We start from the raw sequence: 21,841 nt of genomic DNA, 5'->3' as shown, positions 1-21,841 counted from the left end.
TTATAAAACTGTATTTATTTCATGGTATATATTATTATATTTAATACATTTACTTATTATTCTATAGAATAATATATTTTCGATAATTTGAATTTGGTCAGTAGATTTTCACCTTTCATTTTTTTAGAAGTTTGAGAATTAATATAGGAATTATAGGAAAAAAATATAAAGAAAAATAGTTAAAAAAATTACCAAAAGGAGGAGGATAGTAGCTGTAATATATTATTTTTGGCAAACTGATATACAATTACTTGGGTGATGTATCTAATGTTCACCAATTAAATTCTTCTAATGTAATGCAAACTGCAAACAATGTTATCATTTTGTGACTTACTGGCTGATACAAAGCTAAGATACAACCACGTAATTGTATGACTTATTGATGAATATGTTATCTTTTCCCAGTACAATTAAATTAAATTAAGTCGTATGACTTATTGATGAATAGAAACTTAAGATATACTAAGTTTTGCCTAAATTTTTTTATAATAGGAATGCTGACATTTTTGGAAAACAAATTTTAAGAGATAATTTTTCCTTTATTATTAAATTATAGTAGCACTCTTTTGCTAATTAAAAGAATAGATATAAGTTGATATCCTTCAGGTTAAATTAACAATTTAAATTTTTTTAATACAAGTGAATCCCTCCCCTCCCTTCTCCCTTCCCTCCATCCAAGCACACTCTTGGTTCCATTTTTTTTTTTTTTGGAATTAGCTATGGATTCTCTAATATCCAATGTAGTGTGTTGCTAGTAGGGGATATCCAGCATATATTTGTAGTGAATCTAGTCACAATTGAGTGACTAAATTTTATATGTGCTGTCAATCTACCAAAATCCATTTGTATCCCAAACGTTAGATATCATTTGAATTTAAGCCATTTTGCTCCTGTGCCGTGATGAGGTGTCCGTTAAGTACCACGTTAACTCAAAACGACATAATTTTATTGATCCAAATTGCCTCAAATTTAAGGGGGCAAAATCAAAATCATCCCAAACTTTATAAAATAGTGATTCAAACGACATCCTTTTGAGCTTAGTTGGCACTTGGCACTTAATGGACACCTTATCGTTGATGCATTGATGGAATGCTTTAAATAAATAATACATTACAAATCCAAATTTTAAAATTTTTTAACAAAACAAAAATTATTCAAAATTTTATGGGTGGAACCTGCAATTGCAATTTAGTCAAATTGAAAAAGATAAACTCAATAGACTACAGTACAGGTTTATATGCTTTTATTAAAGTCCTTCTGTTGAGTTGCAAATGAATCACGCCTCCTTTTTTTGGCTGAATCAAAATTAAGCACGTTAAACAGCCATAGTACCTTTTAAAGCTCCAAAAAAATTGCTCGTTTTGGTTGAACTGGGTGTGATCATGGAAAATACAGAGAGCAGTAGCAGAGTCTTGGATTTTACACGGACTCAGAGTCAGAGTCAGAGTCGATTCAGCAGAGAGCAGAGGCAGAAGATAGATGTGTACAATGAAGTCCTTCACCGACTTAAGCACTTGAACGTAGAAGAGACCAATCTTCCTGGTTTTGAAGATGAACTCTGGGCACATTTTCATGGCCTCCCTGTTCGGTAAAACACCAAATCTTTGCGTTTGTGTTTGCTTTCTTTCATTCATTCTTATTATACTTTTGTAAATCTTTTTAGAAAAAGTACTATGATAAATTGATATCAATTCAAATTCCTGGTATCCGTGTTTGTTAATGGATACTAAGTGAACCATTATCTTTGTTCCCTCAAACAAGGGCATAGAAAAGCCAGAGTATTTTCTTTTCAAAATTTTTTTTTAACTTAATTGGAATAGTTTAACATTATTGTTGCTTATGATCGTTTATGAATCTAATTTAGGTAGTGTTAGCCTCGTAGGTATGCTGTAAATGTGAATGTCGAGAGGGTACAAGATGTTCTTATGCACAAAAGATTACTGAACATGGCACGCAACACTCCTATTGGACATGCAATTGAAGTCCGTCTTGTGCAGGTATCTTATAGGAGAAAACTTTTATTTTTCTTTTGTTTAATTCAATAGTTGGAAACACTAGGAAATGTTAGTTGAGCAACAAGACTCTTGGCATACAAGAAACTTTCTTTCTTTGCATCATATTGGCTATGAGTTTTTTTTTTTGTTCTTTTTCTTCCCTTCTCTTTTGGGTTTCTCTGTTCTTGTTATATATTTCGGTACTTCCATTCATAAAAGATACCACTATTTTACGATTTCATCACTACCATGAAATTTGACTACTTGATTTGACTTGGAATTAGGGATATTTCTCCAAATGGTTTGCTTTTGTGCAAGTTTCTAAAGCCAATTGACATATTGACGGAACAAAAAAACTGAAGGAAATTTCATGGCTTGCCCTTTTCTGACTTTTTAGTTACACCTTCCCCGTCCAAATGCATCTTGATAATGTGCAGGTTCGTTCTACTCCGGGTGGAAATTGTAGTTCTTCTTGGCATTCAAACCTTCAAAGAGAAGTGGATGCTCAATGTTCTGATTATCCCAGCAAACATAGGTATGGTTAAAAGGACCTCCTCCTATTTCATTTTTGAGAAATTGTGAGTTGTTAGTACCCCATTCTCTCTTACTTTTTCAGTGTTCATCCACCACCTGCGCTTGGTTCATCACGTGATGTTGAACTCACTCTTGAAGTCAACCAATTACATGTTCAAGACAGGCGTGACAACGTGAATGATAATCGTCTTTATTCCCGGTAATAACTCTGAAAGGTTCTCCTGATTGTTAGCTTTTTCTATAATTGTCCTTAACGTAAAATTTTGTGGTCAATTAATGTATTATTCATCATATATCTAGTCTTTCAAGTTACTGTTGCAAATTTTTATATTCAATAACAACATGGATGCTTTACAGATACAAGTTGAAATCCAGACATGGATACATTAGGTTTGGCTGGATTTTATAGATATATGATATGTTATAGTAGATAATTCAAGAAGCTGAATAATTTCAGGTTTGTGCAATATATTTTAAGTCTCTTCTTGAAAGTAAATGAGAAGAGTTGGGAAAATTTCCAATCATACCACTGAATTTCCAGGATCCTGAGAGTAAAGTTTGAGGAGGAACAAGTCTTTCTAGTATGTAAGTTTTCTGCTACCAGAAGAAGTTGAGATCGGTGGCCTCATCAAAATATTCTCTTCTAGTTGGGAAAAATTACCCATTTAACTCAAGCTGGTTTGTGACTTTGCTTTGAACATTTCTTAGAAGTATCCTGTTATTTATACTTTCTGTTTTTGTAAGTTTATATGTGTTGTATAATTTCCCCCCCATCTATATTCAACTTAATGTTTCTTTCTAGGATGAGACGTTCGAAGGAATTTTCACTAGAAATAAATGTTTTCACTGATTGCTGGACACTTCTGGAGTTTCTCAGCTACTTAACATTGTAATATTTTGCAAATTTTGTAGGGCAATGCATGAAATTACAATTTCAACATATGACAAGCCCAAAATTTTAAGTCAGGTAGCTGACCACTCTCTCCCTTTCTCTCATAGGAAGCATGTGGAGTTTTCTACAGTCTAAACCATTTCTTGGAATCATCTGTGTTGTATACTTGTACACTTCTCAAAGCCTACGAATTTTCAGCATCAAAGACATATCCAGGATTTTTTTAATTCTTATTTTAGCCTCTTTTGTTTAGATGTAATCTGCATAATAAGTCGTGCATGAACATTCTTGACATTTCTGAAGCATCTAATTTGAGATTTAATTTTTTGGACAAGGTAATAAATATATTGCAAAAGTGAGAAATATATTTGATGTTATTAGTGAACACTATTGTTTTGAAGGTAGAAATTCTGCAATCTTATTCAGCAATGAAACATTTGATCCTCAGCCCTACTGAACCTGATTTGAGTCACTTGCCAATGATGTCCAGAACACTTAACCTCGCCCACTCTTCCACAAAACACACACACACACACACAAAGACCTGCTAGAACTGTGTGGTATCTAAGCTTTCATCTCTCCGACCTTTAACCTTAAGGGTGGGCATCTAGAAGGCTTGCTACTATTGAGAAATACTTTACTTGCTGTATAGTATCAAAATTAAAGATACCCAAGAGAAGACACCTGATTGTTCATTCATCGTGGGTGATTCAACATGGATGAAGTTAATGATTGATGAATAAAGAGGCTAGCCGCTTCTTGAGGAGAAAAAGAAGAAATGAGATTCACACTTGTCACCGCAGTTGACCTTGTGTTCCTTTCGCATTGTGCTTAATTAGTTGTTTCTCCAACTATAATGCCTATACTTCTTTTTCTCACATTGATCTTGACACTCTTCTTTGACCATGCTCATTTATGGACATTTTTGTTAATTTTTCAATGGTGTGCGGCACAAGGCCTGGTTGGTTTATTGCCATTTCATATTACATTTTTTATAGTTCTTTTCTTTTTATCAATCATGTTCTAGTTTAATAATCTTGCATTTTTCTTTAGTCTCCTGCTAGCATTCTGTAGGATCTACTGCTATTATCTTATTGTGCTGCACTCCTAGATTTACTGAATTTCAGTCTCTATATGCTGCACTAGTCAGGATTTTACTTTAAAACCTTATAAACTTTTGACGTCAACTAAATACATATATAATAATAATTCTCAGTCTGTATAAGTCCAAGCAGTTATTTATAAGTAATAGAACTTCTCTATTACTTACCCTTGTTCCAACACATCATTGTTTACCACCAAAGCAAGTTTTTTGTAATTTATATGCCTGAAGAGAGATTGCAATAGATCATGCTTCTGTAAGATGTGATGGTGGATAGCATAGGTGATTTATACTTGTGTACTGAACTTCCGAAAGTTATTCGGTAAGACATTCTGTCAGTGACAATACTATCTAAGTTAACCTTAAGAGTAGCACAATCAGTTTATGAGGCGGGGGTCACTAGCTTGAATCTCCCTTTCCCCTTTCCCTTGGGGCCAAAAATCAGCTATTATTATTTTTTTTTAAAAGAAACCCTATCCTGTTTGAGCTATTTTTTTAGTTACTATTTATACTTTTTATGGTACATTTTCAGTTGAGTTCCTTACTGGCTGAGATTGGACTGAACATTCAAGAAGCACATGTTTTGTCCACTATAGATGGCTACTCTTTGGGTGTTTTCGTTGTTGATGGTTTTGCCCTCGAGGTACTATTTTCTCTCATTTTCTTGATTTTTATGCAATTCATCAATCGATTACTAGTGCTTGTGAAGACTATTCGTTTTTTTTTTTTTTTTAATGGAATTAATACAAATATTCATTGCTTAGTTGCTTATTAGTGACTTCCAATTGATTAAAGCTAAATCTTAGTCATAATGGAGTGTGATTATGAGCTCTCAAGTTACAGTCTTGTGTTTATCTTAAATGTATTCAAGAACTGTACTCATGTTCTGTAATTATTTTTCTCATTTTTTATTCCTTGTGAGCTGCTTGACTAATGTGCGTGTTTGATATTTTTTAGGAGACCGAACAGCTTAGAAATAAGCTGTTAAAGAAAATACCAAGAATTGAGGTATCCCCTCAACAAACTACTTGTTGGAACAATTTATATTATTGACTAGATTTTCAGATTTATGTTTAATGATGGGTGTCCACAAACACCCCCCCCCCCCACCCCCCCCCCCCCCCCCCCCCCAACAAAAAAAAGTGTTATTTTTTTAAGGCATTAGAATTGAATTTACTTATTATCTGATTCAGTTTTACTAATACTGGTTGACATAAAATTCTAGAGTAACATTATATCTTTAGGCAAGTGCTAGCTTCTTTAGTCTCCTTGTTGAAGTGTTCATGCTTAACGTGCAGTTCACCTTTATATACATTATGGTAGTATAATTTAGTAGGACAGTAGTAATATACTTTAAAAAAAAGGGGAATTTGTAGGGAACTCATCATTATGTGTTGCAACCGATTAGCTGTCATATTCCTTAATTATACAAGTACCAATCCTTTTTTACCTTTCTTTTTAGGTCTTACATTTTATAAGATGATCGTGAGGTCCCTATGATAAAACTTGGAAGAATTGACTAGTTCAAAATCTAAATTTGAGTTACTAAAAGTTATGAAAGGTTTTTGAACTTGATTAAGACATGGTCTTATTTTTAAATCTTTCTATGAATGTGTTCATAGAAAGATTTAATCTAATCAAATTCACACCTATTTACTAAAAGTTATGAAATGTCATATTCATTTCACGCCACTAGCAATGGATCAATAACTCTATCTACTAATGATATTATTCATGCTTCAATGGGTATAATCATTAAAGCGCTAGCAACTTTTTGTTGAAAAAGATCAAGAACATATATGTCAGAATTGGTGCGAAGTTAGTTTCCCACTTATTAGTAAAAGACTTATATCATCATTCATTGTTGCTAGCTACTTAAGTTTCATGCATTATTCTAAGATTCAATTCCAGATAACTGCATTTTTAGTTGCCTTAATAGGCTTTCTGTTTATTTAGGATGGAATTTCTACAAGTTATGACACCAGAGGCCAAAAAAAATTAACATTTTAAATATAATAATTTTCTGTGGCATTCAGAAACTGTGATATGTTTGAGTTAGAAAAATGATATCTAAGAATCCCTTTTTTATTCAAATGCCAGTCCTTTAGTGAGAGCAATTCTTATTGGTTAATGTTAGAATGAAAGGCATGAAAGTTACTTCAGAAGGGTTGATAATACGTGAATGATATGAAAATAATAAATGACAATGTGGTTTTGCTATGCAGTCATAATAGGGCTTGGTTTAACTTTGCATTGATAGAATTCGTGAAGAAGGGTTTCTGGATGCTAGCCTTCTATCTAGGGTCATTTGAATTTTATAATTATTAGTCAAAGCTAGCATCAATGATTATTATACTTATCTATGATAGAACAATAACAATTTTCATTAGGAATAGTTTCTCATCATACTTTGGTTTAAATTTGGTAAGGATTAAAAGCTTCATATCTGTACTGTGCTCTATTTCTGCCATATCCAGCTTTTCTCTCATGATAAAAAAAAAAGGAATATATGGAGTCCTTACATGTACCATCGATATATTCATGTCCTGCTCTTTGAGTTATACTAAAAATTATAAACTTGCATGCCTTTTCCTGCTTACCACATCTCATTAGATTTGATATCCTGTAACGCATTGCAGAAGCAACCTTTGTTGACATGTGGCGGTGTTCCTTCTGCTGGGGAGCAAAACCAAAGTGGGATCAAGTTTATCTCTAACCATGTAAATGTACCCTCTAACGGAATTGATGTCGGAGAAATTGACCCTGGCTCATTGATATATGAAAAGAAAATTGTATCTGTATCATTTTGCGACTTGTTAGTATTTTATTCCTTTCTAGTTATGATCTGTTGTTTATGGTTATTTATTAATTGTATGATTGGATTGACGCACTTATGGTCTTGGCTCAAATTGGGCATGTGTGTAATTTATCAATAGAGAATGATTGGATTCATGCAGGTATAAAGGTACTTATTGTTATCAAGATGTGGCAATCAAAGTTCTTAGGGCTGAACATATGAATGAAAATATGCAGAGGGAATTTACTCAAGAAGTCATTATGATGAGGTTTGTCATTTTATAGTGTAACTCCCGCAAACACCACTATCACTCATCATCATCATTTTCTTTTTTTTTCTTTTCTTTTTTCCCCCTATTTTGGACCTTTGGTTTATTTATAATTATCAGGAGGGCATTCTCAAATGGTGTTCATTTGTTACTAAAATGAGCACACTTCTCAATTTACTGGTAATAATCTAATCATTTTACTTGTTAGGTCATTAAATATATTTTGTAACATCCTCCAATCAAGTAATTGTTGTTCATGTGAAAACATTCCCAATAAGGTAGTGGTTATTCAGATAAAGCAATTCTATGTTAAGGCCGGGAAGTTTAAAAAAAATTATTGTTACAATTGTTATTATATACTCCATGATTTTTTTTCCTCTTTTATTTTCTTGTCTATATATGAAATTTCATAATTATGATAGTTATTAATAGACTTTTATTTTTTTTTTGAGAAACAAACACACACACAAGAAAGAGGGAAAGGATTCTAACACAAATACACACTACAAACTCCACTTAAAAGTCATGGTAATAGACATTTATTATGATTTCATTTGTATATAGAACTATATATTCTACCATTGAAAGAAAATATGATGTGCTAAGATTCTATGGATGGTTTAAATATAGTATAGAATTTAAATTCAATTAAAAAAGATATATTAAAATTGTGACACGTAAAATTTTACGGTCTCAAAAATTTATGTAACACAATATTCTAAAGTCAACCAAAAGTCAAACTGCTTCAATTTTATATATTTTATAGATTGCAGCACCTTTAGCTGTTGGAATGTGGATAGTCCAGAAAAATCTTCTATGAACGAAGCAACTTAGTTTTCTTTGTCGAGCCTCTTAATTGTCATCCTGGAGGCCTTGCCTAAAACACACGTATGCATGAGAGAGAGTTGTCACTATTGGCAAGCAATGCATCACTGGTTGTGATTCAACATCTTCTTATCATCATTTAGTTTTACTTTTAAATGTACAATGGGACTGAATTTTGGCAAAAAATTCATAATATTTAGTTTAGCCAATGAGTTCTAGCTCAATTGGCATCTCCTCCCCTTATAAGTTCAAGGGGAAGAGTAAAGTTGTGAGTTCAAGTCCTACTGGATGCATTACATGCACACCAATCCACAAAAACAAAGAGTATTTTATTTCTTAAGTAATATAATTTCAAATTAATAGGGAACACAGGCATTAGACTTTGTTATGCCTTTGTATAATGTCATTTACTTTTATCATTCTGAGGCAATATTTTGGGTGATTTTTATAATAAGAAAAGTTGTTATTCATTGCCTACACACAGGAAAATCCAGCACCAGAATGTTGTCCAATTCATCGGGGCATGTACAAGACCTCCAAGCCTTTGTATTGTCATGGGTAATTTTAATTTTTAATGGCATATGTAGTGAGGTGCTTTGATTTATATTCGTTAGTTATAGAAGTTTGATTTAAAAAACACAATTGGTAAATTATTATTGAAATTTTCCAATTTTTTTTGTTGTTTTTTTTCTCCATCCTGAGCTTGAGTGTTTCTTTCTTAGAGTACATGTCTGGTGGAAGCATACATGACTTTCTGCATAAACAAAAGCGTGTTTTCACACACCCAAACTTAATCAGAGTAGCCATTGATGTTTCCAAGGGAATGAAGTATTTGCACCACAATAATATAATCCATCGGGACTTGAAAGCTGCCAATCTTTTGATGGATGGAAATGGAGTAAGAGATTTTAATTTTTTATGTTATTACCTTAAATCTGTATGTTTTTTTTTTGTTTTTTTGTTATTGTATATTAAGGACTACTTCTTACCTGGAGTTTCCTACAGTCATGGCTTTCTCGCTGATCTTTGTCTTAGTCTAGAGATAATGCTGCATACTGGTCCTCTGCGTCATGACCATCATAGCTGATGATGACATGGTTAAAAAAAATCATGTCAAAAGGACGTTTTAACCTATTTGACTAGTTCACTTAAATTAAAAGACAACTACATTTTCTGAAGTAAAAATGACCAATTTTATTGTGAATTGCTTCTTGATTAACAATTTTGGCTAGTGCCCATGATGGGGAACCGCTCCCTGACTTAAAATTTGGTCAGTGACTCCTAATTGATGTGGCACTTGATTGCAGGTAGTATGATAGGATGTGAAGGCGTTAATGTCAGTTTAATAAGGACTCAAAAGCAGAGTTCTACCTATGGTTTTCTTGAATAATGTAATTAACAAGTATGAGAGCTTATTAGGTATTAATGGAGGAAACTTGATAAATAAGTACTATTGATTGTCATGAAATTTTCAATAGCCTATGTATTTCTTTTAGATTAATATCCCCTTTTCTTTATTCTTCAAGACTAGAGGGCAGCTGCATGCATTCTTGTCCTTGACTTGTTGCTTCTTCTGGACGGGAACTTTGTTAGGTTGTTTCATGGCTGTAATCATAGCTTTAAGATTGATCTAGGTTTCTATCTACTAATTTTTTTTAAAAAAAAATTGTCTGCCAGGTTGTCAAGATTAGTGATTTTGGCATTGCTAGAATGCAAGCTCAATCTGGTGTTATGACTGCCGAAACTGGAACATACCGTTGGATGGCTCCAGAGGTCTGTTTCTTTATATGTGTTCAATACTTTTTAAACAGTTTACTTGATTCCAAATTGAACAAAGGATAATTAGTTTCTTGCTAGGCATAGTTTTCTAGTTCTTATACCCTACAATTCAGTTTCTAAGTACTGAAACAAAGGCAAATGTACTATGTACACCCTTTTTTCCTTTGCCATTCCTTCAGTACAAATAGGAACAAATTTTTTATACTACTAGCATGTGCACCAAGGAGGGCATGGATGTTGAGTTATGAGGGACGTATATAATAGATAAAAACTGGGATATACATATAGTTTTGTTGTGTCAAATCTCTTTATAACTTTATACTGTTGAAAGTTGAGACATGAATTTGTCAACCCTCTTATGGGTTGGGTTATTTACTCACTGTCGCATGGCTTAAATGATATTGTTGGTTTTGTGCCTTTGGTAGCTTCCCCAACTGTTTGACCTGTTTGTTTGTTTGTGTCGATGCATGGAAGGTTATTGAACACAAACCATATGATCACAAAGTTGATGTTTTCAGCTTTGGAGTTCTACTGTGGGAGTTGCTTACAGGAAAGGTAATGCGCCACTTTTTTGGTAGTGATAATGAGTGCCGGTGAAAAAAATATAACTCTCTTCAGATAATTACTTTGCTTTATCTTCTAAAAATTTATGGTTGAACAGAATTCATATCAATCATCTTTTTTCTGACTGAAATGCCAGCTCCCGTATGAGCAATTGACCCCATTACAAGCAGCAGTTGGTGTGGTTCAGAAGGTATTCCTCCATTAAATGTTTTGATGCTGTAAATAAAATCTTGTTAATCTTCTTCTACCCCAACAAGATCTTCTGTTTCTGTCTTTGTTTCTAGGTTTTTTTTTTTTTTTTTTTTTGTGTGCGTTTTCCCCTTTTGGTCAAGAGAGAATTTTAGTTTATTGTCATCCCCTTTTTCACCAACAATATAATTTGGTCTAGCCCTTAACCTTTGACCACTGATTGGGTAACACAACTACCTAACCTCCATGCCTACAAAGAGGGATTTAGTCCATTCTGAAGAATGAGCATGCCGGGAAAATAACATCTGGGCCAAGAGCCTGCTGGTATATTTCTTATTTTTTAGAGAACTTAAAAAAAAAAAAAAAAAAAAAAAAAAAAAAAAAAAAAAAAAAAAAAAACTAAAGTAGTTAACTGGGCCTTGCAGACTAGTGGAATATGGAAAGATCTTAAATTAATATAGAGATTTGGTGACATGAATTTCAGGGTCTGAGGCCTATAATTCCAAAGCAGACTCCTCAAAAGCTTGGGGAATTGCTCGAGAGATGTTGGCAGCAAGATCCATCTTCAAGGCCAGAATTCTCAGAAATTTTAGAAATTTTGCAACACATGGCCAAGAGGGTATGAAAAATTTCCTTGTCCTTTTTTCTCTTCCACTTTGGATTTTTATGAACTATAATCTTGGAACAGGTTGCAGAAGAGAGAATGGACCGGCAGAAGGGGAAATCACCTAGAAGAGTATCTGCTTTTGCACAGAGTGTCGATTGAAGTGCAACTTGCAAGTGAGAAGGCTGTTTATAACACATGTAATGATGTAAATCATGTAATTATCTTGTTTTGCTGAGTTCCTTTCACTTTGTTTTTTCTCCATTTGGAAATTTCTTCTGTTAATCTAAATAATGACTAGATAATGCCTGAACAGTTACTGAATTTAGTAATAATCCAAACACTTCTTTCAGTACATGTTTTTTCTTCCTTTTCCTGAGTGCCTTTGGACTGCAGTGATCTAGAATTGAAAGGCTGAAATTTTCTTGACGTTTAAAATTAAAGGCTGGAGGTAGATAAACATGAGGACTCAATTTGAAAGAAGAATCCAACTAATCCACATTCAAATTCTTTTGTTAGCACTTGAAATTTTCATTTTGGTATAACCTTCCTTGCCAATTAGTACTGTTCGAGATGATTTTCGATGTGCCAAGATATCCCCTTCAAAGTGATTCTAATTCTACTCTATATGTGACAGTAACAAATCACTCATCACCTCAGTGTATAAGAAAAGCATTTTTCCAAAAATTAAAGTTTAAACAAAAATCAAAATCAGGAGATACATAATAGCGTTGCCGTCAGCAGTATTCTAGAAGCATCTAATAAATTTTCATTATTACAATTAGATCTCTTATTCTTGTGACATTAATTGTACCTACCTCTCCCTCCCCTTTGGGGTAGGGCGAAGTACACTGGCAACAAAACGCAAATGATACTTGGATTCCATTTTGTCAGGATATGGGTAGAAAAGATATGGAAACATAGGGTTAGTTTTTTCAACAACGTGTATGATAAAAGATAATGGAAAAGCTGGAGAATGGAGAATAAAAAATAAGTATAAATCTTCTGTATTTGGTTGAGAAGAATAATTAGGGGAAAGAAACTATACTATTTAGTAGAAGTGACTTTTGTATCAAAAAAAGTAGAAGTGACTTTTATTGTGATAGTGCTTAAAGGTTGGCTACAATTACATTACATTTCATGCAAGTGAGAAAAGATTAAGACAAGGAAAACGGATTAAGAGTTTAAGACTCGCATATAGACTAAGCAACTTTGCAGAGCACCTCAGGCAAGTTACTTCCCTCCAAGCAATTTCAAACTAGCCACCTAAAGTCGAGGTTCTTCAGTATTGGTTCGTCAGTAGTGGACTCGCCTTTTGCTTTAAGCCCCTCTAGAATCACATCTAAAAAAAGTGCTTTACATGAACAACTGTTCCTGGCGTACTGTTGCCTTTGGTGCTTATAAAAGTTGGTCGAATTCTTTTTATGGAAACTTTCAGAAAGCCCTTGAAACCGAGCTCTTCTCTTCTGCTAAACAATAACAGCAACACCAATATCAGATGGCTCAAAGTAAAAGAGAAGAAGATGTAGTAATCAAGCTTGATGATGTTAATGATAATAGCAAAAAGATTAATAATGGAAGTTCAAGCAGCAACAACTATCAACGAAGAAGTGAGTCTGTACGACGAAGAAATAAAGAGTTGTCAGACCAAGAAAACCACCAAGGGTACTTGAATTCAGGTGGAGCAGAGGTTGTAAAGTGTAGTTCAAATGTTTCATTCCAGCGAGGCCCGTGGAAGTCAGTGATGAGCATGACCAAGTCTAGGCTGATAGACCCACCAGAGGAACCATGTCAAAGTTCAGTAAACACTGGAAGAATGCCTGCGCAAGATCGAGACTGGGAGGACGATGATATTGAAGAGATCCCGCAGGAGCATAAGAGAATGAAATTCGGCACACTGACAATGCTTCAATATGTGAGTCTTGTTTTGATAATTGCAGCCTTAGTTTGTAGCCTTTGGTTCCCAATTATAAAGAGGCACATAGTGTGGGATCTTCCATTATGGAAGTGGGAAATAATGGTTTTAGCATTAATCTGTGGACGTTTAGTCTCAGGTTGGGGAGTTCGAGTGGTTGTGTTCTTTATAGAACTCAATTTTATTTTGCGAAAACGGGTATTGTATTTTGTTTATGGGTTAAGGAAATCTGTTCAGAATTGCCTCTGGTTGGGTTTGGTTTTGCTTGTGTGGCATAGTATTTTCCATGACAAGGTTAAAAAGGAGACAAAGAGCAAGATTTTGCCTTATGTAAATAAGGTTCTAGTTTGTTTTCTTGTGGGTACCCTAATATGGCTCTTGAAAACTCTGCTTGTTAAGGTCCTGGATCAACCTTTCATGTAAACACATTCTTTGAACGAATACAGGAGGCTTTGTTTAGTCAGTACGTCATCAAAACGCTCTCTAGTCCGCTGTTGTTTAAAATGAATGATACACAAGAAGAGGAAGCTGTGGCTGAGGTTCAAGAGCTTGAGAAAGCTGGTGTTACTTTGCATTCCAGTGGTAGGAGGGTGATAGGATGTGGTAGACTAGTAAAAAGTCCCAAGGTTGGGAAGAATTCTAGATTTTCAAGGACAAGCTTTAGAAGGGAAGATGAGGAGATCATCGTTGATCATCTGCATAAGCTGAATCAGAAGAATATATCAGCTTGGAATATGAGGAGGATGGTTAATATTATCCAGCATGGAGATTTATCCACTCTGGATGACCAGTTACTGAATTCAAAAATTGAGGATGAAGCTTTGTTGCAGATTAGAAGTGAATGCCAAGCAAAAGAGGCAGCCAAGAGGATATTTCAGAATGTGGCAAAGCCAGTGTCGCAGTGAGTTCTTACATCTTTCATGATTTCCTTTCTTAGTTCTTGTCTCTTTTTTTATTTTAAATATTGATGTAATTCTGTCCTGATTTTTATACGATGCAAACCTCTATATATAAGGTATATTTACCTCGAGGATGTGATGCACTTTATGAGTAAAGAAGAAGCTTTGAAGACAATGCATCTGATTGGAGTAGCAGCTGAGAATAAGGGAATCAGCAAGTCCTTCCTTAAGGACTGGATGGTATGACTCTATATTTCTTGGCTCCTGGCTATGGTTCTTAATGTAAAAGATACTTAACGCTCTTTTTGTTATCATTTATTTAATGGACATCTCCACTAGGAGAAAGGAAAAAAAAAATTGAATTGTGTTCTAATTTATTTTCTATGAAACAATGACAAAGTAAACTTCACCTTTTGTTTTAGGTTAAGGCATTTAGAGAGAGAAGGGCACTTGCATTGTCTCTCACTGATACAAAAACAGCTGTGGAAGAGCTCCATACTTTGTTGAACATTCTTGTAGCTATCGTTACATTGATAATATGGCTTATTATACTCAGAGTTCCAATTACCCACTTCCTCGTCTTTATAAGTTCACAGCTTCTTCTGGTGGTGTTTGTGTTTGGGAACACCTGCAGAACAGTATTTGAAGCAATCATCTTCTTATTTGTAATGCACCCATTTGATGTTGGTGATCGTTGTGAAGTGGATGGAGTCCAGGTAAGAAAGGAGGCTTAAAAAGATGTTTATTATGCACTCTCATATAAGCATATATCTTTCATTTGTGCTCTAACTTATGTTTCATAGAAAATAAATGAAAACAAAAGCCAGTTTCTCATCTTTCATTAGTGTTGTAACTTATGTTTCTTTGGGGTTCAGATGGTAGTCGATGAGATGAACATACTAACTACAGTTTTTTTGAGATATGATAACCAAAAGATCATATACCCTAACAGTATTCTAGCTACTAAGCCCATTGGTAACTGTCATCGTAGTCCAGACATGGGAGATGCAATTGATTTCTGTATTAACATCTCCACCCCAATGGAAAAGGTCACCAGCATGAAAGAAAGAATAACAAGGTATGTATGGTCATGCATCTTCTTTCTTTCCTTATTATTGTCAATTTTTCCCTAGTACAACTCAATTCCTAGAGATATAGACTCTATTACACATTTAGAATCACACACGGTATTAGTGGTACCATCAACTGCAACACTGCTGTTAGTGCATCACTTTGCTCTTGCCAATTGCCATGAGCATGGACCAAGGCCCATATGCCTTTTCACATTTTATGGACTGTAAAACTATAAAACTTCATATTCATTCTGGGATTTGGATTGAGATATAATTTCTTCTGTAAAGTCGCATAGGGTTTTTCTCCATTCAAAAGCACATGCAGTTCTCAATCACTGGTGAGAGTTGGGCCAGCACCCACCCTGAGATAAGCTGCTTTGTTTTAAAAAATTTTAAAAATTTCCTTCTCAAAACCTGCCCTTCAGTGCTCTGATTGTTGTAGACATGTTGGATTATCTTATTGGAATGATATCTTAGAAGGCCATGTAATGGGTGACTCTGCATTACTTGACATGGCCATTTAGGTGTATCATCAGCTATGAATCGATGATAGGACCTACATTTTGTCGTTAATCCATATTTTCTGCCGCCAAAAAATAAAAATCCTTTTTAAATAATTTTCTGTTGTTGAGGGCCTCGTCGCTGTTGAAATTGCAGGTATATTGAAAGCAAGAATGAGCACTGGCAGCCAGGTCCAATGGTGATAATGAGGGATGTTATAGACATGAACAAACTGATGATGTCAGCGTGGCTTACACACAAAATGAACTATCAGGACATGGGGGAGAGATGGATTGGGAGAGACCTCCTTCTTGGAGAGATGATCAAAGTTTTCAAGGAGCTCAATATTGAATATCGCCTACTGCCTCTTGATGTGAATGTCCAGAACTTGCCCCCTCTGGTATCAGACAGGCTTCCTTCGACTTGGAATACTTATGCTAGCTGATTATGTAGGACAAATATAGTGAGGCTAACTCCTAGAATGAGCATTGGCACCCAGCACCAATTCCTTTTCGACCTATGATGGAATTGGCAATGGTTCCCCATAAGAATTGTTGGATTTAGGAATGAATTATGGTGACTCAAGATAAATCCTATCTCCCTAATAAAACAGAAATGAAATACATTACTAGTTTGTTGCATTGTCACAGTGTACTAATTCACAAAAATGGTAGCCCCCATCAAGCACACGGAAACTAGCTTAAAGATCTCAGTTGCATGTGGCTTTGTATTTTGGCAAAGAGGTTATAAATCCTCCTCTGGCTGGTCTTTATTTACAACATTATAGAGGTGAATTTACATATATATAACAAGAATTAGCACCACAAATTGTAATATTTAAGTTTCTCTTACAGTGAGTAACATACTTTCACCTCTTCATTAGTTGTATGGAAGCCTTAGCATAGTTGGTTTTAGAAATTTAGAGCCCAAAAATTCAAGAAACTATTCATTACATTGGTGTATTACATCTCCCATTCACGTAAATATGGATCATATATACTGGATCCACATGTGAAGTTTATTTTCATGATTGAGAAAAATGTAATAGTTCACCCTTAATTTAGCTCCCATCATAGAATTAGAAGCTGCTTCTAGTGACCTTAGATGGCCCAGGGCAGAGCTGTAGAGCTTAGCCGTTGTTTTGACTTATGAGCATTTGTTGTTCATTCTCCTGCTAAGTTTGTTTTTGTAAATAGGTATTATGCATGTTGTAATAAGTTTTCACCTTTTGAATTTAAAGACAAAGTTTAACTATAAATTTGGTGGTAAGTTGTAACCAATAACTACAATTCCCATTAAAAAAAAAATGCTTACATATTTTAAAAATATAACCATTAGATTCTTTAGGTTCTTAACATCCAGTCAAATTTTGCGTTAATCAAATGTTAATTACTATTTGATTCATAAACTTATTTTTTATGCATAATTTTAGACTACAAAACTTAAAATTTAAATATTTGATTAATCAAATAGTTTTTGATTTTTGATCTCCTAAAAAAATGATAAATTTTGGCAACAAACTTAGTTGTAGTTTAAAGTTATAACTCCACTCAACTTTTTTTTATTGGATATGAATTTTGATGAAATCCACCATCAGATTACATTTTCTTCTTATATTCACCTTGCTTGCAAAATTTCTAAAATATTAAAGACCAATAACTATGTTTTCAATCAAATATTAAAATTTCAAATTTTTGTTGTCTAAAATTATGCATAAAAAATAAGTTTATGGATTGAATAGTAAATAATACCCAATTGACACAAAATTTGACATATGTATTAAGAACATAAAGAAAATACAATCCAACTATTAAATTAAATATGTAGCCATTTTTTTTTTTTAGTGAGAATTATAGCCTAAGGCTACAATGAAGTTCATAGCTAAAATTTATCCTTAATTTAAAAAGTCAAGAAAAAATATTAGTGGTTTGGAGATATCTTCACCCAATTCATTATGAAGGAATTGAAGAGATCATCCATGTGTCATGTTTAAATAATACATAGAGATAGGCTTATAAATTGACACTTTAGTGGATCGAATAAAATAACTCCAAATTGGTTTGGAACTAAACTTTGTCATAAAAGTAATAGTGCATCATTAAAAAGACTCAGATGGCCTAGAACCAATTTTCCTTACTAGAAAGTATGAACATTTCATTTGGAATGTCATATTCGTGTCGTAACAATATCCTATTTGTCGTATCATATTATAATTTTTAGAAAATTGCAGGTGTCACCGTATGTGTACGTGCATCCAAGCTTCCTTGCCATTTTGGCGCATGCAAGGCTGCATGGGACCAACGCCCATAGTAGAGTTGGACCTATGAGAATGGCTAGCCCATGGTAGAGCTGAGACCGTGAGAATTGGGAACCCCGGGATTGAATTCATGAGCTACACCCGTAGGCCTAAGCAATTAAGCAAAGTTTGGGCCCCCGTTGGACCATTTTTACTAAGCCCAGGCCTACTTTAAAGGTTTGCTCTTTATAAATTATTTTTTCAATACAAATACTCTCTCTGCTTTAGCGTTCTGGTCTCAAACCCCAAAGCTACCAAACTTCCCATTTCAATGGCGACTCTAGTAAAAGTGTACGGTCCACCCATGTCCACAGCTGTGTCCAGGGTCTTAGCCTCTCTCTATGAGAAAAATGTCGAGTTCCAGCTCTTCTACATTAACATGTTACATGTCTATCGGCAAACACAAAAAAGCCTGAGTTCCTCAAGCTCCAGGTACTTTTACAATTACATACACACAATTCTCTCTCTCTCTCTCTCTCTCTCTCTCTCTTTTAGATTAATTAGCTATATTATATAATCTATGACTCTCTCTTATGCATGGTTGTTACAGCCCTTTGGCTAAGTACCAGCATTTGAAGATGAAACTAAAGCATCTCCATTTTTCGGTAAATTAGTAGTATTACCCACAATTTCATCATTTTTCATTCATTCTCTTTTCTGGGTTTTTCTTTCTGTATATGTAGCTCCATATTATAAAATAGAATTTGGGGTGTTTTGTGTGTGCGCGCAATACAGAGTCTCGAAGCAGAAGGGCAGAGCTTCAAGACCTATTGGGTGCATACCAATCCACACACAAAAGAATATAGTTTATTTCTTAAGTAATATAATTTCAAATTAAAAAGGAACACAAGCATTAGACTATGTTATGTCTTTTGTAAAATGTCATTTACTTTTATTATGCTGAGACTATTTATGGGGATTTTTATAAAAAGATAAGTTGTTACATTGTCCTGGATAATTTTATTTTTTTATGGCATATGTAGTGTGGTGCTCTGATTTATATTCATTAGTTATAGATTTTTGATTAAAAATACACAATTGGTAACTTATTACTGAAATTTTCCTCTTTTTTTTTTTTTAATTAATTTATTTTATTTTTCCCTTACTGAGCTTGAGTGTTTCTTTCTTAGAGTACATGTCTGGTGGAAGCATTTATGACTTTCTGCGTAAACAAAAGGGTGTTTTCACACTCCCAACCTTAATCAGAGTAGCCATTGATGTTTCCAAGGGAATGAACTAGTTGCATCACAATAATATAATCCATCGGGACCTGGAAATTGCCAATCTTTTGATAGATGGAAATGGAGTAAGAGATTTTCATTTTTATGTTGTTGCCTTTTAGATCTGTATGTTTTTTTGTTGTTATTGTATATTAAGGACTACTTACCTCCCCTGGAGTTTCCTAAAGTCATGGCTTATTCACTGATCACTGTCTTAGTCTGGACTCTGGAGATACTGATGCTTACTGGTCCTCTGCTTCATAACCATCATAGCCTGATGATGGGTTGATGATGACATAGTTAAAAACAAGCATGTCAAAATTAACCTATTTGACTAGTTTGCTTAAATTAAAGGACAGCTGCATTTTCTGATGTAAAAATGACCAATTTAACTGTGAATTGCTTTTCAATTAACAATTTTGGCTAGTAAGCATTATGGAGAACCGCTTTCCGACTTAAAGTTTTGACTAGTGACCCCTAATTGATGTGGCACGTGATTGCAGGTAGTATGATAGGATGTGAAGGCGTTAATTTTAGTTTGGTAAGGACTCAGAAGGCAGGGTTCTACTTATGGTTTTCTCGAATAATGTAATTAACGAGGATGAGAGCTTATTAGGTATTAATGGATGAAAGTTGATAAAAAGGCACTACTGATTGTCATGAAATTTTTTAACAGCCTATATATTTCTTTTAGATTAATATTCCCTTCTCTTTTTGCTTCCAGACTAGAGGGCAGCTGCATGCATTCCTGTCCTTGATTTATTGGTTCTTCTGGATGGGAGCTTTGTTAGGTTGTTTCATGGCTGTAAACATGGCTTTAAGATTGATCTCTAAGTTTCTATCTACTAAATTTCAAAAAAATTGTCTACCAGGTTGTCAAGATTGCTGATTTTGGCATTGCTAGAAATGCAAGCTCAATCTGGTGTTATGACTGCCGAAACAGAACATACCGTTGGATGGCTCCAGAGGTCTGTTTCTTTATATATGAATTCAATGCTTTTTAAGCATTTTACTTGATTTCAGTTGACCAAAGGATATTTAAGTTTCTAGCTAGGCATAATTTTCTGGTTCTTATACCCTGCTATTCAGTTTCAAAATTCTGAAAAAAGAGAAAAAAAAAAAAAAAGAAAGGCAAATGTACCATGTACACCACCCTTTTTTCCTTCTGCCATTTCTTCAGTGCAAATAGGAATATGGTATGCTAGATGATATCATCTTTTTAATTGCACAAAAACCAAAAAAGATTGTCAAAGAGGGAGAAAGTGGGAAGAAATACTTTTAAATGAAAAATGAATCTAGGGCTTTTAGGGAAGTTGTTTCAAAACAACGCTTGAATAGATGAATGATGGGACAAATTTTGTATTCTACTAGCATACAAATAAGGGTGCACCAAGGAGGGCATGGGTCTTGAGTTATGAGGGATGTATATAATAGATAAATATTGGGATATAGTTTTGATGTGTCAAATCTCTTTATAGCTTTTATACTATTGAAAGTTGATGCGTAAATTTGTCAACCCTCATATGGGTTTGTTTGTTTACTCACTGTCGCATGGCTTAAATGATGTTGTTGATCTTGTGGCTTTAGTAGCTTGCCCAACTGTTTGACATGTTTGTTTGTTTGTTGTTGATGCATGGAAGGTTATCAAACACAAAACATATGATCACAAAGTGGATGTTTTCAGCTTTGGAGTTCTAGTGTGGGAGTTGCTTACAGGAAAGGTAATTTGCCACTTTGTTGGTAGTTATAATGAGTGCCGGTGAAGAAAATATAACTCTCTTCAGATAATTACTTTGCTATATCTTCTAAAAAATAATGGTTGCACAGACTTCATATCAATCATCTTGTTTTCTGACTGAAGTGCCATCTCCCGTATGAGCACTTGACCCCATTACAAGCAGCAGTTGGTGTGGTTCAGAAGGTATTCCTCTATTAAAATTTTTGACATTGTAAAATTGCACAGAAAAGACTTCCTCTCAAAGAGGCCTCCATAAAATTCTGGGAAAATGTCAATGATTGCTGTCTTAATAAAATCTTGTTAATCTTCTTCTACCCCAACAACATCTTCTGTTTCTGTCTTTGTTTCTAGGTCTTTGTTTTTGTGTGCATGTGATTTCCCCTTTTGGTTCAAGAGAGAATTTTAGTTCATCATCATCCCCTTTTTCACCAAAAATATAATTTGTTCTAGCCCTGGAATCTTTTACCACTGAGCAGGTGACAACTACCTAACCTCCATGCCTACAAAGAGGGTTTTGGTCCATTCTGAAGAATGAGTATGCTGGGCAAATCACATCCGGACCAAGAACCTACTGGTATAGACTGTTTGTTTGAAGAGTAGGATATTTCTTATTTTTGAGAGATTTAAAAAAAAGAAAAGAAAAAAACGAAA

At 34.3% G+C, this 21,841-nt stretch overlaps 2 protein-coding genes and 1 pseudogene across 17 annotated transcripts in view; all 3 read left to right on the top strand.

Moving 5' to 3' along the window:
• The first annotated feature begins 1,262 nt into the window (after positions 1–1,262).
• On the top strand, positions 1,263–11,905 carry LOC112031621 (serine/threonine-protein kinase STY46). Its single transcript, XM_024064315.2, has 16 exons — positions 1,263–1,588; positions 1,883–1,997; positions 2,432–2,529; positions 2,611–2,727; positions 3,441–3,495; positions 5,055–5,165; positions 5,480–5,530; positions 7,162–7,337; positions 7,480–7,587; positions 8,897–8,970; positions 9,135–9,310; positions 10,090–10,185; positions 10,666–10,746; positions 10,892–10,945; positions 11,429–11,563; positions 11,633–11,905. The coding sequence occupies exons 1-16, from the start codon at positions 1,383–1,385 to the stop codon at positions 11,708–11,710; spliced, it is 1,731 nt and encodes a 576-aa protein (XP_023920083.2). The 5' UTR covers positions 1,263–1,382; the 3' UTR covers positions 11,711–11,905.
• Positions 11,906–12,957: 1,052 nt separating this feature from the next.
• LOC112031624 (mechanosensitive ion channel protein 8-like) lies at positions 12,958–16,910 on the top strand (annotated as a pseudogene).
• A 1,518-nt stretch (positions 16,911–18,428) lies between these two features.
• Positions 18,429–21,841, top strand: part of LOC112009310 (mechanosensitive ion channel protein 4) — a 31,926-nt gene continuing 28,513 nt past the window's right edge. For 3 of the 16 annotated variants that reach the window (XM_065775076.1, XM_065775066.1, XM_065775078.1), the window contains exons 1-6: positions 18,436–18,664; positions 18,783–18,837; positions 19,363–20,068; positions 20,177–20,243; positions 20,325–20,420; positions 21,093–21,764. The gene's annotated coding sequence lies outside the window, so the exon portion shown is untranslated. Of the gene's footprint in view, positions 18,665–18,782; positions 18,838–19,362; positions 20,069–20,176; positions 20,244–20,324; positions 20,421–21,092; positions 21,765–21,841 lie in introns of all 16 variants that reach the window. The other 13 variants (XM_065775075.1, XM_065775071.1, XM_065775072.1 and 10 more) reach the window with 13 other exon arrangements.

Source organism: Quercus suber, unplaced genomic scaffold, assembly GCF_002906115.3.
Source record: "Quercus suber isolate HL8 unplaced genomic scaffold, Cork oak 2.0 scaffold_104, whole genome shotgun sequence".
NCBI classification, from domain to species: domain Eukaryota; kingdom Viridiplantae; phylum Streptophyta; class Magnoliopsida; order Fagales; family Fagaceae; genus Quercus; species Quercus suber.
The sequence above is the reverse complement of the archived record's forward strand: the minus strand, read 5'-3'. Positions and strand labels throughout refer to the sequence as shown.

Bases quoted from the DNA above. Each gene is read 5' to 3' on its own strand.
- LOC112031621 (XM_024064315.2), top strand. From the start codon at position 1,383: ATGGAAAATACAGAGAGCAGTAGCAGAGTCTTGGATTTTACACGGACT. The intron at 1,998-2,431 runs GTATCTTATAGG...GATAATGTGCAG, and splicing joins TTGAAGTCCGTCTTGTGCAG to GTTCGTTCTACTCCGGGTGG. The intron at 9,311-10,089 runs GTAAGAGATTTT...ATTGTCTGCCAG, and splicing joins TTTTGATGGATGGAAATGGA to GTTGTCAAGATTAGTGATTT.